Genomic DNA, 18,045 nt, shown 5'->3' on the forward strand with positions numbered 1-18,045 from the left:
AGCAAGAAATGAAAGTTAATTGCAATTCGTGTATTTCAGTATCATGTAAGCCAACGTGAATCGCCAGCCACTATAAGTAAATACTTAACAAACCCGTGCAACGATATCGTACGGAGTTTGTTAACAATGTCCCAGGGGGTACGCCTATGGAAGTATCTACTACCACTTCAAATGTACAAATACGCTATGAAAAAGATCGGTTATTTAAAAGATACTTTACGATGATTGATTCGACTTTCCCCAGAAATTGACAAATTTAAAGTTTCTCCGTAGCTTTCAATGAACACAGGTGAGTGCCACCGTGAACGAGGGAGCAAGTCTTTTAGGCGCCCGTCAAATAGGCGCGCACACTGTGGCGTCAGGATATTTAGGTGCGGAGCACTGTGACGCCCGTTCATTTAGGTGCTATTCGTAGTAAAGTCTGCAGATTGTATCAGCTTGGCAGGTAGGGCAATGCTTTTCACACAAAATGTTCTATTGAACAGAAAAATGTGTTGTTTTGTTAATGCGCGTGCATTTATTTGTTGTTAGTCATGGCTTCAGTGAGTGAAGCTGCTTTATCCGGCAATGCTTTTCACACAAAATGTTATATTGAACAGAAAAATATGTCATGGCTTCCGTGAGTGAAGCTGCTTAAACCGGCAATGCTTTTCACACAAAATGTTGTTTTAATGCGCGTGTTCGGCATTTATTTGCTGTTAGTCCAGGTTTGAGTCGGCGAAAGCTTTATCAATAAATTACACATGGTAACAAAAAAAGAAAAAAATTTTGTCCTTGAGAAATAATTGCTATTTTCTGTTTGCTTTTGCCAAAAAAATACAAAAAATCTTTATTGTACCACAATAACTTCAGGTTTGTGTTCCTCAGATTAGTTTGAATTTTTTCTCATTTCTCATGAAAATAGGCATATACATATTATACATAACGTTGAAAATTTACTGTTAGCTGCTTCCAGCAATACGGTAGTTACCTAATAGCCTAATGGGTATAATTAAGTAAAAATTGGATTCTGTTTGGACACAAAGCCTTACAAAGTTTTGCTTTTGTGATGAAACAAAAAGGCTGAGCATTTTTGCAGTCGCATACCTTACTTGAGCAATTTATTCACATTTACTGCTTTCCGAGATGCAACCCTACACAGTGTGTTTGTCTTGTCTTCAACTCCGAGTTACTGGTGAAAAGTGCCCTTACTACCGCAAATAAAAGATATACACGATAGTGTCGGAAAATTGTCATTGACAAAGTGCAATGCTGAGCTACTCATTTCTACAATAGAGCAAGGGAACGTTCAAATATTACGTAACGCCTTCGAGGGGGATGGGGGGGTTTATGCAAAGCGTTACGTTAGCGTCACATCGGGGGGGAGGGGGTTCAAGCAAAACGTTACGCAACGCTTTCGAGTACGGAATGGTAGTTTTTTGTGCTGAATTCGTAGTGAAAAAGCGTTACATGGGGGGGGGGGGAATGGAAAAAGCGTTACGTTGGCGTTACATGGGGGAGGGGGGGTCAAAAATTCGGAAAAAAAGCGTTACGTAATATTTGAACGTTCCCCAATGGGACTTATTGGATGACAGCGTTCAACTTATTTCACAAAGAAGTTTTTCAGTGTTCTACACATTTAAAGACAGTTTATGCTACTGCCATGATATAGAAAAACTTTTTGAGGCTAAATAGGCATTTCCTGCAATCATGAGTTGGAAGCTCTTCATCGACAGCTCATCTCACAGCTGTAGAAGTCTCACAGCTGTATTGTTCAGTAACGCAGACAAGTGTCCCTCCATTCTTTTGGCTTACTTATTTTATATGAAGGAAGAATATTAAAACATCAAAATTGTGATGAGTGCATTGAAGTAGGACCTCTAGGCCTACAATTGGGAGGTCGTTGGTGATTTCAAGATAGTGGCCTTCATAATGGCGCTTCAGGGTGGTTCTATCAAGTTTCAATGCTGTCTTTGTCTCTGGGATAGCAGAAACACAGTTTTTCACTACAAGAAGAGGAATTGGCCTCCAAGAACCAGCTATGAGATTGGACCTTATAATGTAAAACAACAACCTCTTGTAGATGCAACAAAATACTGATGTCTTCTCTGCACGTAAAACTAGGTCTTAAACAACTCTACAGAGGGTAGAGCATTCAAGCAATTAAAGAGCTGTTTTAAAAACTGCAAGATGCAAATACCAAAGCTGGAGTATTTACGTGATCTGAAGTGAAGTGACTGATAAACTCCATTTATTTTCTTGATCGAGATGCTGTCTGAAGTTTAACAGACAGTTTGGACCTGTTTCATGTCTGTAGTTAACAGATTTTTGGGCAATCACAAGACAGAGAACTACAGGGTGCTTTTTGATCAACTCCGCAGGGATGCGTATTAGAATATAGGATGCAGGATGTCACTGAAACTACACGCACTACATGCTCACCTTGATCAATTCAAAGATAAAAAGGGCGACTCCTCAGAGAAACAACGTGAAAGATTTAATCAAGATATCAGGTTTTTGAGGAACGCTATATAAAGGCCAATTGGCCTACAATGAAAGTATGAAAAAGAAAAATGATATAGGCCTATCATCGCCAATCTAAAAAGAAAACATTTCTTTGCAATTTTGTTATAAGTTGTAAGTGCTTTAGGTGACGAGGTATAAGTTTGCTCTGTAATAATTTTGACCAAAGGCCTGTAGCAGGGTATTCAGGCCTTTAGGTCTTCTATCATGTTTGTAGCCTAAATTAAAATCGCGTTCTATACATGTTTTTGTTTTGTTTATGTATTTAAAGAATCTCTGAAACAACGTTCATCGTCATTATTTTAGAATGACAACACAGACAACAATAAGTAATCTTAGATGTAACTTCTTTATATTGATTTAAAAAGATATTATATAGTGGGAGCTATTGCATTAAAAAGGCACAATTAGCCAGAAAATTCAATAAATGAATCTCATTAAGTCAAAACCGAAGTTTGAACTTTATGAATGCTCATTTTTGTTGATTTAGGCCACATTAAATCAGAAAATACTGTAATAGTTTTAACCCAAGGACAAATTTTGTGTTACATAGTGTTATTCAAGTTTCCGAACCCTTTCGGCTGAACGCGGTTGAAAGTAACGCGAGTGGCGCGAAATCTGTCTTGTCGCATTTTGCAAGCGAAAAAAGACTTCGACGCATGCGCATCGTCGATCACGTGACTATCACACGCTCTCGCGGGCCCAACGGCCAGTCCTGCACCAGGGATGCCAGGTTGGCATTTTTAATGCCAATTTCTCAAGAATGAAGATAGCTAGGTTGTGCAATAGCAGAAAGTGTAGGGTGAGCTTTGTCGCAGTTTTATCCATTTTTTACCGAATCCATAGGCGCCTAAGCCGTGGGGGCAGGGCCGTAGCCAGACCGAAGAGCAAGGGGGGGGCAACTTTTTTTTAGGGGGGCCCGAAAAAATTTAAATGGGCAAAATCATTATAATTGTAGCTGTTGCTCAAAAGTGTTGAGATTTTGCCAAGGGGGGGCGAAATTTTTTCCAGGGGGGGGGGCGAGGCCTCCCTGGCCCCCGGCTGCCTGCGGGCCATATTTCTGTGTGGGGGCAACTTTTTATGCTGTATTGATACATAAAACAATAGATGAACTAGCGATCGGCAGCAGGAAAACACTTTTTGAATGCAAACCGCAACAGCTTCGCGATAAATAATCACTAGAACGAGTTGCGATGCTACAATCCAACACCAGACAACAAAATCTGTCATTTTTACATTGATTTAATGTCTGCAGACTTTGAATCAATCTAAAAATGACTGATTTGCTGCCTGGGACATAGCAAAAATCTACCATTTTGTGTCGATTCAATGTCATCAGATGTTGAATGCACCCAAAAACAACATAATTTGCTACGTAGACGGAGCGTGCGTTTAGCTTTATGCGCTTGCAAACATACTCGATGTCGCTTTCGGGTCGAAACCTCTGCACTCTGCAGTGAAATGTCGCGGCAGTGAATCGCTCGCTGTGAAAATGAACTTGAAGTGTTTGGGATTCCAGCGACCTCAGCTCCAGCGGAGCGATCGTTTTCAAAAGCTGGCCTGACCGTCACGAAACTGAGATCCCGGCTGACGGGTGACCATGTCGCGATCAGCTTGTGTTCATAAACACCAACATGGGCCTGGAGCTGTAGACGTTATTTTGTGATCTTTTTTCGCAAATTTTCATGGCTTTTTTTCGCGTTTTTTAGCGAATTTTCATGTCGTTTCTTTTAATAAAATCACATTTTGCAGTTTGGTGAATAGTTGTCATATTCGAAATCGAAATTCGAAAATAAATTGAATTTCGAATATTCAAATAATCGAAATTGAACACCCTAGCGAGAGTAACTTAGTTTTCCGTCAAAACCCCGACTAGGTTTTGCCAAAGCTGAGCTGATACAATTTGCAGACTTTACTAGGAATAGCACCTAAATGAACGGGAGCCACAGTGCTCCGCACCTAAATATCCTGACGCCACAGTGTGCGCGCCTATTTGACGGGCGCCTAACTGTCTACGCCTAAAAGACGTGGACCCGTGAACGACGCTTATAGCTATAACTTGCTTACAGTGCTGCTCACACAGCAGATATATAAAGGTTGTAAAAGTTTTTGGGGCTGTTCAATTTGACGCCTTCAAAGGAGGTTAAAATTGTGATAGCGTTACATAATAATATTCATGAAAAAAGCCATATGGTAAGTGAAGAAAAAAAGAACCTTAAACAACTATCAAAAGCAATACTTCATTTATAAAGCATGAAATTATATGTCCATAAAGCGCATCAAAATTCTACGAAGAATAACAATGTTTTCAGTTACCGTACATCATTTTCAAACATACAACTCAAACAAAATGCCACCGCAGGTTTATTCAGACTTTCTTACCAAACCATTGAAGGACGTTAGTTTTCGATAATATTTAAAACCTGATTTGAAATAGGAGTTGTCGTACTGCAGGTTAAGTGTCAACCAAACTGCAGGGTATTCCCTAAATTATTACAAAAAAAAGACAGGAATGTCAGCAGAATCACTTCTTGGTGGCTTTTCTTATTAAAGCTAGTCTCTGTTTATGAGCATCAGTGCTGGTCGATTTCTTGAAAGGTTTTACTTCATCAGAGCCGTAGCCAGGAATCGTGATATTCCATCGTTTTTCTGAAGAAATAAAAGCATTATATATTTTAACAAAAAAAGGTTGATGATTTTTAACAATGACTTATCAAATCAAACCTTAGTAAATAAGTTTCAAACTAACTTAAACGTGACATAGCATTGTGACACAACATGGTGTAAATGAACTTTAGATGTCATCTCTACGGTGCTTATTTCATAACATGTCAAAATGGAGCAAAAGCATGTTTTTTAGATTAAACAATTATATAACTGAACAATTGGTATCACGGCATGATCAACAAATCATATAGGCTAAGAACGGTACATTGCCTTTTTACACTTTTTATCCTTCCCGCTCCAATAAACGATAGAATGTCACTACGTCATGGTCCATCACTGTTACTTATCTGTGGACCAGGCCACAAACGACAAGCTTCGAAACAAACCTAGATGCAGCTTGAGATCCTTAACTTCAAGTGTGTTTGATTTGCGATGCTTGGCAAGGTCACACGATGCAGATACAACACTTTCAATGAAGTCATCGGTGATTTGCATTAACATCTGGAAACACAGATCAGATAGCACGTTAAGAGTTGCTTGTGGCTTCAAAAGGGCTATTATCTGAGATAGTAGATCATGGATTTGAAAAACTTAGCAATTTAGTACAACAAAAAAAACAGTTTGGTACGGTGCTACTGTACTAAAAACCCATAGATATGCAAGTCACAAATATGAACGACATTGGGCTGATTTATATTATGAAAAAAGACATAATGTGTTTTATGAAGAATCCGCGACACAAAGCATTCAGCGTTGGTTCACCTCTTCCACATCTTCGTCAAGTTGCTCCGACGGATCGACTTCTTTCACCAGCTCTTGTAATCTCAACTTGTTCAAAATCTGTGAAGATAATAAAATCGTTGCCGTTGCCTGGACAAGTCGATATTTGCCTTGAACGACGAAAAGCGGTCGCTATGGTGCGGATAATAGTTTAATGCTGAAACCTTTAAAACATTTAAAAATCGCATATAAACCGACAGCACTGTATCAAAAAGTTCTCAACCAATCTTATGTCCATCCGTTGTGACACCATGCAGCCGCAAGTACACACAGTTGTAAGAGTGCAATAATACATCTATTTCAAAATGTCAGCACTGAGCTTTAATCTCAATAAGCAATAAAGGGGAGTGATATAACTCTTCCTTAAAATCATTCATTTTCGATAGTTTTAATACAACAATGGTAGGCTAGTTCTATTTTGTTTCTGGAAGCCATGGCCTTCATATGCTGAAACTCTACACACGAAAATCATCTTATAATACTGGTACTTGCAACATCATGCACTTATAAACCTTGTTATCCGGTTTAACTTGTGTTTGAATCATATATGGAGGAACCGGAGTTCTTGGTTTGCTCAACACAACATGAGGTTGTGCCTTGGCTATTGTGGCAGCATGTGGCGTGGACAATGAGGTTGATGCCAGCATTGGACTACTTTGCTGCATTGCTGGAGATGAAGATGGTACTGGATTTGCTTGCTGAGTTGTCTTTTCTTGAGCGGAAGCAACTGTTAAGTAGTTTTCAGCTTAGAAACAGAAATAAACTACACAATTAAATCAAAAAGAGGACAAATAATATACGGTACCGTATTAACAATCTCTAAATTTTTAGCTCATTGCAAAATACACTTTAAAGAAAATATGAAACTGATACATGCAAATTATTACAATCCAATGTTGTTGAGCCATCCCACAAAAGTCAAAAGCAATTCCGAACTTAATAACACCTTCAAAATGAGTATAACGATACCTGCAATATGCAACAAAAAAATCACATGCCAAAACCAGGCTCATTGAGTATTTACATCATTACCATCATCCATTTTGCTTCAAAGAAGCCTGGTCTTTATACTAAAACATCAGGGTCGGCCAGTTGTCTGCAGCAACTCCTCCATCTCTCTATTGTTTGCATCTTTAATTTTCAGGTTTCTTTTTGTCATGTCATCTTTCATGGTGTCACCCGACGTTTTCTTCAGTCTTCCTTTTCTCATTTTTCCTATCACTACCTAGCTTTGTCAAATTGTTCTCATCCATACGTTCAAAACGTCCAGCCATCTCAGACGATGACCACGCATGTACTCTTCAATATTTTCAACATCAGTCCACTCTCTCAAGACATCACGTTTAATTTTGTTGAGAAGTGTCTTGCCACACATCATACAAACCATCCTCATCTCTGTCGTTTGCATTCGCCTAATATCTGCCCTCTTTATTGCCCAGCATCCACTTCCATAAATAACACATCACGCTTCTTACACACACCTTGTACAACCTTCCTTTCAATCAGCGAGAAAGCGTTCTGCCACAAACTGTGCCTGATAATTCTTTCTTTCTCCAACCCGCACGTATCCTTGCCATCACTGCTCAGCTGGTGCAATCATAGGCGCCGACTTTTATTTTTGCACGGGGTGGCGGATAGCGCAATATGGCAGACCTAAAAACTTCCCTGATCGTGCTAACGTCTTTTGGCAGTGGCACACTTTCGTTTCGTTCAGGCGTTTGGTCACTTTCATGCTGGCTGAAATCCTGACTAGATGCAACAAAAAATGACTCAATGGAGGGCTGCAATTTTGAACGCTTTTTCGGTGGCATCTTTAAGCTGAATAAAACTGAGTCTGGAAAGTCGGCGAAAACTTTTACTGGACGACTTTTCGTAAATTTTTCTATGATGTAACAAGCAACTCCTATGTCAGACCAATAAATTCCCGCCTCACAGTTTGTCACGCATTGACACGCAATATTACTGCATGAAGTAGATAACAAAGTAGAAATTAAAGCATGAAGTAGATGACAGTACACTCCAATTGAAATCGGAAAATAATTCAAAATGCAAAATCTTGAGTAATTGAAAAAGGTTGCTTTTATTGTTGGGAATTGGCAGGGGGTGTAGCTTTCCTCGAATAGAATCATGTAAACGTGTAAATTTGCAGAACGTTAAAACTGCTACATTACTAAGTGCACTTTTTAAATAAAACTCAAAAAGTTTCGAAAATTGCATTTTTTTAATGAAATTTGAAAACAGATATTCATTTAGGGGTGGAGCTATCAATCATCGAGATAGTTTTATTTCCAAGTATTTTATAGCTGTCATAATTTATAGCAATATTATGAGCAGTTTAAAAATTTTCAAAAAAAGATTTTTGAGGGAGACAATGGAAAGATCGTATTTTATTGAATAATAAATCCAATTGTAAACCTAACAAATGTAACAATGAGTTATGACAAGTAACAAATAAAACGATCGCAAGTTCAACAACAAGGAAAAAACTCGTAGTCACGTGTTGCGTAATCTTCACGTAGCTTGCTTGATGCTACGCAAGTATCATGCTTGTGACAAAAACAATCATTTTCTTCGCAATACTGTATTGGTTCACCTCTTGCTTTACGCTGACTTGAAGCGAAAATCAATGATCAAAAAAGATTTAAACGTCCGTTCAAATTACTTTATTTGCAGTAAGTAATGTAACCTAAACGGGGTGGCTGCCACCCCGCCATAACGGTTACGGGGTGGCGTGACCACCCCGGCCGTAAGACGGCGCCAGTGAGTGCAATTTTGCATTTTTAACATATTTCCAAGATAGCAGAACTCCGTAACACCTTCTATCTCATTGGAACCCATTGAGTATTCAGCCCTCCAAATTAGCTTCCATCTACGACGGCAAAAACATTGCCGTCGCCAAACCAGCAAACCTGGGATTGCGGCGGCAATTGCCGTATGCTTTAAAGTTTAAACAAACGAAATTTTATGCGTTTATTCTTCGTGTTTCATACGGCGGTAGCGGAGAGCATCACGCAAGCTATTTTACGCGCTGACAATGCTCTTGTGAACTGTAAAAGGTTTGCAACCTTTTAAATACTGGCTTAATTGTTACGAAAAAGTTATTGTTACATCGAATGCTTATTGTTTACCGGTGTCGTTGCGAATATAAATCATGGTGAAGGATACAGTTAAAAAGTAGAATTTACCTGCTATAGGTTATCAAACAGAGGGAACAGAAGGAAAAAGTTAGTGTGGTATTTTACAAAATTTATAAAGAATTTTATGACGGAAACAAATCGGAATTAGAAAAGCTAAGGGGTCAAGTTAAAAAAGTAGATCAAAATTGGATAAATGGTTCTTCGGCAGTAAAATAATGCTTCCGATCATATGGCATTGCGCGTTCACGAACGTGCAGTTTTGCGTCTTCAAGTATTCCAGTGACGACGCGACAACCTCATCCTCCGATACAGCATCTGATGATTCCGATTTATATATGATATCCGACTAGTTCTTTATCAAACAGACTTTGTGTTGCTCGCACGCAGTATCCCAATTGTGCCGAAATTATGTTAGGATAAACATAAATCGAGCCAATCTTCTCGTAGGGAGCTATTAATTTGTTACCGGTACCTGTTTGAGCAATTAACGTTATTTTATGATGGTTCAACGTCGCTAGATGTCGAAAAACAAACGTAAATTTCTTATTGGGCATTGTTGTTACCCAGGCAGCATAATTCGTTATTTTGGCATTGATTTTGCGTCTGTAGACGTTGAATCGATGTAGAAATAATGGTTTTGCTGTCTGAGTGCGCAATATAACCGGCCGGGAAAATTGTAAATCGATCTGTGCTGACTCGAACGTTGAATCAACCCAAAATTAACTTACTTTTTCCCTGAGCTATTTTACGTGAATTAACGTAACAGCGTGCGTATTGCGTTGCTCGCTTTATTGCTACTTTAAGTACAGTATTACTACATCACAACAAATCAAACGATGCGGTCGTGAGAGACTACTCTAGTATACTTTTCCCTTCTCGTTTCACATGTTTTGGTACAATTGTTTCGTAATAAACGTTCAGAGCAATTGCCGGCGCATTTCAACTTTTGCCGTTTGGCCTCGGCAAAGTTCTTGCCAAGTAAAAATATGCTATAAAATATAATATTTTCGAAGACTGCGTGAGTGTTCACAGCAAGTAAAATAGTCCAAGGTGAGGTCTTGGTGCGATGTTTCTGCTGATTAAACTCCCGCTGCGAGTAAATAACACAGGAAGAAATTTTGAACAAGTTTTGTTCTAATTATGTGCTCATTTTGCGGCGGCATTTACCACGGCAATTGCCGAGTGCCGCCGCTAATTTCGAGGACTGAGTATTTACAGTACGCATATTTGTAATATGAAGATCACTACAGCAGATCGAGTGCTTTGACCAGTACACACTTTAACATAAGACAACTTTTCCTATAAACCAGCTGATTGCAGTCATTGTAACCCATTGTCACGATTTCTTTCTATCTCTTACCAGGAAAAAGACTTGGAAAGGTTCAATGACGTAGTTTAATGGGTCAAACCGAAAAGCAGTCAATTAAATGTCGAATGGTTCTACTAGTGAAATGATAATCTAACTTCTTGAAGGATATTAACGAACGGTTTCTCAAATAACTCTAATTTCGAACACAATTTATATCAGCACCAATTCTCATCTACTTGTATTCGATTACTTCAACTCTCAATCAACAATAATTTCTGCACCAACTACCAATCCACAACCCATAACACAACTCTCATAATCAACTCATAATAATCATCATCAATAATAATCATTACGCAAACTACACCACTATTTATAGAAAGTTGTTTCGGTCTAGTAACATCGAGAAGGTTATGTAATGTCACATTGCTCTGTCAGGTTGCAATAAATGTCAACAAGCAGAAGCTTAAAGAAGTCTAAAGAATGTCACGTAGGGTAAAAGATTCTTACATAATAAATATTTCGCAATCGGACATTTACTGATAAACATCCTTATGACGTCATGACAAACGACGCTCAGAAATCATGAAAAACAACAGAACATTCCAGAGTTGCATACTTACAGACGATTCTAGAAATACGTTACTTACATAATACAGATTTTTCATTCAAAAGTTACTTCAGGTCAATACCCGATAATAGCACATCGCTCAAAATTCCACAATGAAAACAGCACATTCTGTCAAGACGCAAAGCAGCCCGACGCGAGGCCTTGCACATTGATTGTGACATACGCCCCCCCTTAGAATATTGTTGCAAACAATATAACAACACAATCAATACAAAACACACCACAAAACAATTAATTACTCAATAAATCAATTCTCATAAGTCCATCGTTGCATGAACTACCAACGATAGCTTTTCTCAAAACAATAGTCACGTTTACTGTGAAAGTTTTCATCGTCCTCAATGACTTCAGTGCACCGGCGAGCAAGATGACCCATCTTCTTACATCGGAAACACTTCCTCTCCGGACAGTCCTTGGCCAGATGACCTTCTCTGTGACAGTTGTAGCAAGCCTTTTCATCAAAAGGGCAGCTCCTGGCTATGTGTCCAATCTCCCCACATCGGTAGCAATGGTTGTCACGGCAATGCCCGTTTTTCGAATGTCCGCCGTCAGCAACGCACTCCCTGGCAAAATGTCCGCGTCTACCGCATCTATAGCAAACTCCAAATGGTCGTCGCCTGCCTCCTTTCCTCGATTCTTCGCGCTCGTAGTATTCGTGATCGTAAAATCGTCGCTGATTATCTGCAGAACAATCTCGAGCAAAGTGACCATTCTTGCCATAAGCATAACAAGTAACTTCAGAATTTCTCTCAATAACATTTCCGATTATAAGATCAACTAAAGGGTTTTGTAAACATAACGCTTTCACAGTCCCACTACAATACGGAGTTTCGATATATATCTTCGCTAACGGTCCTTGGATTGAAGTGTTATTTATCGACATTACAATTCCAGTTTTTCCCGTTAACTGACTGTCTTTAACCAAATCTCTCCTCACCATTATACCCGTAGAACCAGAATCACGTAAAACTTTTACCATTTTGTTTCGAACTGTTCCATCCACTGCTGGCAGGTAATCTTCAGGTATTATTTTTTCGCAAACATCTTCATTTGTCTTCTTTCCCGTTGTCTTCTCCAACTGATCATCTTCATCCGATCCCTCTTCAAGCTGTGGTTCATGAATCATTATAGCACAATCGCAACGATAAACCTCTGTGTTTTTCTCATTCTTTCCAGACTGATTGGAAAGAGAAAACGACTTGTCCTTGCATTCCTTCGCTTCGTGTCCTTGCCTATTGCAACGATTGCACCACTTTCTCGATTCCTGATGATTTCTGTTAGTCTTCCTCCGACAGTTAACAGCCTTGTGACCAAAGCCATTACAATTAAAACAACGTACTTCTCTTGGAACCGCACCTCCTTTAAAATTATTTGTTTGCTCCTCGTCATCATCGAATGACAACATCTCTTCGGTCGACAACTTCTCATCATGGGCAACTAAATACTGTTCCACCACACTGGCTATGTCTTCTAAAGTCTTTGGACTTCTCTCCATTAAATAAACTGAAAGATCTTTTGAACATGAATCTGTGAATTGTTCCTTAACTATAAGGTTTGCCAATCCGTCCAATGATTGATCGGCCCCCGAAAGTTCAAACCATTTTAACAAAAGGTTTCTTAAACGTTCAATAAATTGACCTGGGCTTTCGTGTCATTCAGGCTTTGCCTCACAGAATCTTTGACGGTATCCATGCTCGGTAAAATTGTATCGCTTTAACAGAGCTAACTTCAATCTGTCGTAGTTCATGACCTCTTCTTGCGAAAGTCTTGAATATACATCAAGAGCTTGTCCCGATAATAACATGCTTAGCTGGGTAGCCCACGTCGACTTCTCTAATTTGGCTATTGTAGCATATCTTTCAAATCTTAACAAATAACTATCCAACTCATCTTTTTCTTCAACAAATGATGGCAAATCTGGACGTCTAACTTGCGCCACAATAACATCTCGAGCATTATCATTAGTAGAATTAGATCGCTCACCAATGTCCAGTTTTTGTTTTTCTAAATCAAGTCTTAACTTTTCCAATTCATATTGCGCTCTTCTTTCTTCAGCTTCTGCTTCACGCTGCGCCCGTTTTTCTTCAGCTTCTGCTTCACGTTGCGCCCGTTTCTCTCCAGCTTCTGCTTCGCGTTGTGCCCGCTTCACTTCAGCTTCAAGTTGTGCTCGCTTCTCTTCAGCTTCAAAGTTGTGCTCGCTTCTCTTCAGCTTCAAGTTCTGCTTTCCTTATTTCACGAGCAGCCCTTCTATCTTCTCTTTCGTCAGCTTCTCGCTGAGCTTTTTGGTCCATTATCTTGTGATACTGTTCCATCACAAACTGAGACTTTTCATTGTCACTCAGCCTCATTCGTTCAGCAATGCTCCCTAAGTCTTCAATCATCTCATGTTTGACGGTATCCGCCATTTTGACAGCTTGTTGTTAATTTATTATCATCATCATCATCCGTTCAGTCGTTTACGACTCTCGGTCACTCTACACGTCATCTTTCTTCACATCTCTCGATCCCACGCAGCCTCCTTCAATTCATGCACTCCCATGCCACTGTCATTTACAATCGTGTCAAGCCATCTTGTTTTCGGGCGTTTTTATAATTTATTATTCTTTCAATAAATCCTTCGGTATTCTTCGGTTTTTTTTCCGGTTTAATCCCGGACGAGCCCCCAGAATGTCACGATTTCTTTCTATCTCTTACCAGGAAAAAGACTTGGAAAGGTTCAATGACGTAGTTTAATGGGTCAAACCGAAAAGCAGTCAATTAAATGTCGAATGGTTCTACTAGTGAAATGATAATCTAACTTCTTGAACGACTTTAACGAACGGCTTCTCAAATAACTCTAATTTCCAACACAATTTATATCAGCACCAATTCTCATCTACTTGTATTCGATTACTTCAACTCTCAATCAACAATAATTTCTGCACCAACTACCAATCCACAACCCATAACACAACTCTCATAATCAACTCATAATAATCATCATCAATAATAATCATTACGCAAACTACACCAGTATTTATAGAAAGTTGTTTCGGTCTAGTAACATCGAGAAGGTTATGTAATGTCACATTGCTCTGTCAAGTTGCAATAAATGTCAACAAGCAGAAGCTTAAAGAAGTCTAAAGAATGTCACGTAGGGTAAAAGATTCTTACATAATACTGTAAATATTTCGCAATCGGACATTTACTGATAAACATCCTTATGACGTCATGACAAACGACGCTCAGAAATCATGAAAAACAACAGAACATTCCAGAGTTGCATACTTACAGACGATTCTAGAAATACGTTACTTACATAATACAGATTTTTCATTCAAAGGTTACTTCAGGTCAATACCCGATAATAACACATCGCTCAAAATTCCACAATGAAAACAGCACATTCTGTCAAGACGCAAAGCAGCCCGACACGAGGCCTTGCACATTGATTGTGACACCCATCTAGCACTCAGCCAGACATGATTCTTGCTTTGAACTTTGTCTGGTAAATAAAAAAATAATTGGCAGGAGTTTGAATCAAACCCATATCATAAAATGACTTCTCTCTTCTCTCTCTAACTATCAAACTGCTATGCCATACCACCGAAACGCTCACTTAATTCCCTTTCTATTAAAAGTGTTGCAAGAGGAACGCTCACACCTCACAATATCATGTGCAATTTGTGCATGTAAGATGTAACACTCCATCTTTTGCAGCAACTTACAGATTACAAGTATGTTTACAGTACAGTGTATATAACTTATATGCACATTTGTCTGTAATCTAACTTTCTTTTTTATGCATATTAAATGAACCGAAAATTGTACACAAAACTTCAACTTTTTTCTTTCAATAAAAAGACAAACTGTAGCCTGAGAAAAATGTTTACCTGCCCTAATACTAGTGTAAACACTTAAACACTTTATTGCACATTATTGGTTATATATATAAGTTATTATGCAGTATGTATTGCATTATTTAACCAGTAATTTTTTCATTTTATGTCATGGGTCAAACCACAGTTTTCTTCCTAGTTCTTACTTTTTTCCTTCAATGACACTCACAAAAACATGTCTGATGGTTTCTATTAACAAAATTCTCTTTGCTTTACAATTCTTCATTCTTTCCTCTGTACCGGGGTAGGTATTTTTTACTTTAAAAAAGTATAGGTCATGAAAGTGTAGTGATTGATTATTAGGGCTCGCAAAAGTCAATAATGTCAAAATTTTTTAAGGACCCAGTCTGTCCACGAATCAAAAAATAAAATTGTTTTGAGCATCTAGGGGACTGTTTCTAGGAAGTTTTTAGGTCAAAATAAAGTCAAAATTGACAGTAAAGTCAAAATTTTCAATAAAGTCAAAACTTGTCAAATTATATATAATATATATGGTTTTTGACAAACTTTTTGTGTATCTTGAGAGTAATTTTTGTAAATCAGGAACTGCAACACACTTAAACCCATAAAAGCCGAAAATATGTCACAGTGCCTACTTGGATCAGCAGTAACTTTTATCGCAAATTGTCCATTGTTTATTCATTGTGACGCATTTAATTTTTTATAAAAAAACTTCCTCTTCACAAACGTGGTCTTTTCGAAGATCAACAGTTTGGATTTTAGAAATAGCTAACTGACATTCTGTAATCTGTAATACAAAAATGCCTAAGCAAGCTAAATCGTCTTCAGTAAAAGTTAAGACAGATTTGTGGAGATTTTACTGGTCAATTTAATGCAAACTCCCGGGGGTGATTTAAGGTGCAATTTTTGCGAGTTTATAATGAAGTGCGATAAAAAGTATTTTGTTGAAAGGCACAGGAAAAGTAAACTTCATAAAGCTGGATTGGAGCGACAACAAGCATGGCAATCAAGGCAAACTTTTAATGTATATCATATACAAGCCCCTTTTATTGAACATGTTTGGGTCTAAAATCGACAAAATATTATGTTAGGGTAACTGGTATCAATTCAAAGTAGAACTGTGCCCCCTACAAATAAGCAATTTTGTTAGGTCAAAATGAAGTCAAAAAAATCTTTTTTAGGTCAAAATAAAAATGGCCCTATTGATTATACAATATGTACAAAACTTGATTTACATTTATGCAATTATCTAAACATAATGCACCAGTGGAAAGGTTTTGGGCCTGGTAAGTTTTAGGCTTCCCACCATGTCACAGCATGAAAAATAGGTCATATTTCAGATCATAACAGTTTAATAGTGGAGTGGCGGTAGCCTGGTGCAATTCACAATAGCGTGTAGCTCAGTCTTTAGCAGGACGCTCAAAGGCATGGCTGAAGGTTGACATGGAAGATTGGCTTTCTGTCCATTAAATCTAATTTTTCAACCATTGAACATAAGCCTGGACAACCAATGATTTTTACCAATTTATCAAACTTGTTTCATGTGAAAAAACATATACGATACGTACATAAAAAAATACTTTATATAGTGAACTTTCAATTATTACACACAAAATCACCTCGAATTTGTTCCAAAAGCTTTTGCTTGACATCTGTTAGTTTACGGAGTTCATCTGTTTGTTGCTGGTTGTGAGGACCAGGACCAAGAAAAATGATCTTTGTTTCTACTCCCTTTAAAGTTTGTTGCAAAGACATTTTATGAACAGATATATCCATTTGTCAGCAGGTTTGCACAGTGCAATGAAATCCTAGAAAGATTAGATTATTCAAATAAAAACTTCTGTCAAAATATGTAATGGATAAATTGATACCGCTGAAAAAAGTTACTTGGAATCAATCTATGTCTTCAAAATATTATTAATGATGATGATGATGAGGTTAGGCCTACCTTATCTACAGGAAAAAAATGCTTGAAGTCATACTCGAGTAACATACAGTGACAATAACCTCAGAGGCTATAGTCCTTACTCCTTATTTATATACGGTAACTACAGCCATTGCCTTATGTAGGCTACTTTTAAAATGAAACACATTGTCTCATTCACAAATTCCTTAAATTACACTGGCCAACAAAGAATGTTAAATAAAATCTACTCAGAGATTTTGGTGTGCTATTGGGAAACTAAGTCCAAAACTTTGATTTTTTGATATAATATAAGCTCTAGTTTCGGTAGTGTGACTATGACTAAATTACAATACAAAAGTGGCAACGAGAATAAAATCCTTTCCTTTCAATAATATTCAAGATCATCACAACCTTATCAACATCACGATACCATAAACAGCACAACTGAAAAAAAACAACCTTTTAACTTTTATAGGTACACAGAGATGGGCGTGATCTTGAAGATCACTTTTTTTTGTATGATCTTGATCTTGAAGAACAATAAGATCAAGATCAACCTTGAAATTGAAATTTACTTACTAGACAGAGGCATTTTTTTAAAACTCGTACGGTACAAAGTAGTAGTGGCAACTACTAACATTAAGCCATTGTTAATATGATATACGTGTCTACTGTCTACCTCAGTGGTTTTCAATCAGGGTTCCGCGGAACCCTAAGGTTCCGCCAGTAAGTCCAGGGGTTCCGCAAGTTTACATTCAACTCCGAGAGTTTATTTTATTATTATATGCATACTGTTTAAATATAATCAAATATTGATTGGGTTTGCCACTATTTGATAAATTTTCTACACTTTAATTTGCGACTTGTGCAAAAAACATCAAGCTCAGGTTTCTCATTGAATTTTTTTATGAGAATAAATGTAACTTTTTACAGTTTGTATTTTTATTGTACATAAATAAATTTGAACATGAATATTTTAATTTAATTTTATTAATCAAACGATGTTTTTTGCATAAAGCAATTAAGTTATTGAACAGGGGTTCCTCGAGCTTTTGGAATGTTTCATTGGGTTCCGTTCTACCAAAAAGGAGTCGAGGTTGTGACAAATTTGTGGCAGTGGCACCTGCCGCGGCACCTGCCACTGTTTTTGTGGCAGGTGCCACCGATTTTGGTGGCAGGTGCCACTGTTTTTGTGGCAGGTGCCACCGATGTTGTGGCAGGTGCCACTGATTTTGGTGGCAGGTGCCACTGTTTTTGTGGCAGGTGCCACCGAT

The 18,045-nt window shown here is 38.1% G+C and overlaps 1 protein-coding gene and 1 pseudogene across 1 annotated transcript; one reads left to right on the forward strand and one right to left on the reverse strand.

The window, feature by feature from the left end:
* Positions 1-1,125: 1,125 nt before the first annotated feature.
* Positions 1,126-2,514, forward strand: LOC145776666 (uncharacterized; annotated as a pseudogene).
* A 1,240-nt stretch (positions 2,515-3,754) lies between these two features.
* LOC145777331 (transcription initiation factor TFIID subunit 12-like) lies at positions 3,755-16,677 on the reverse strand. The gene is made up of 5 exons (XM_082588689.1): positions 16,485-16,677; positions 6,462-6,676; positions 5,932-6,009; positions 5,556-5,670; positions 3,755-5,151 (listed from the first exon to the last, which is right to left on the reverse strand). Exons 1-5 carry the CDS (start codon positions 16,639-16,641, stop codon positions 5,027-5,029), a joined length of 690 nt encoding a protein of 229 aa, XP_082444815.1. The 5' UTR covers positions 16,642-16,677; the 3' UTR covers positions 3,755-5,026.
* Between the last annotated feature and the right edge of the window lie 1,368 nt (positions 16,678-18,045).

Source organism: Aplidium turbinatum, chromosome 9, assembly GCF_918807975.1.
Source record: "Aplidium turbinatum chromosome 9, kaAplTurb1.1, whole genome shotgun sequence".
NCBI lineage: Eukaryota > Metazoa > Chordata > Ascidiacea > Aplousobranchia > Polyclinidae > Aplidium > Aplidium turbinatum.

Bases quoted from the DNA above. Each gene is read 5' to 3' on its own strand.
- LOC145777331 (XM_082588689.1), bottom strand. From the start codon at position 16,641: ATGGATATATCTGTTCATAAAATGTCTTTGCAACAAACTTTAAAGGGA. The intron at 5,671-5,931 runs GTGAACCAACGC...CTGTGTTTCCAG, and splicing joins TTGACGAAGATGTGGAAGAG to ATGTTAATGCAAATCACCGA. The intron at 5,152-5,555 runs GTTTGTTTCGAA...TTATTTCTTCAG, and splicing joins GGATCTCAAGCTGCATCTAG to AAAAACGATGGAATATCACG.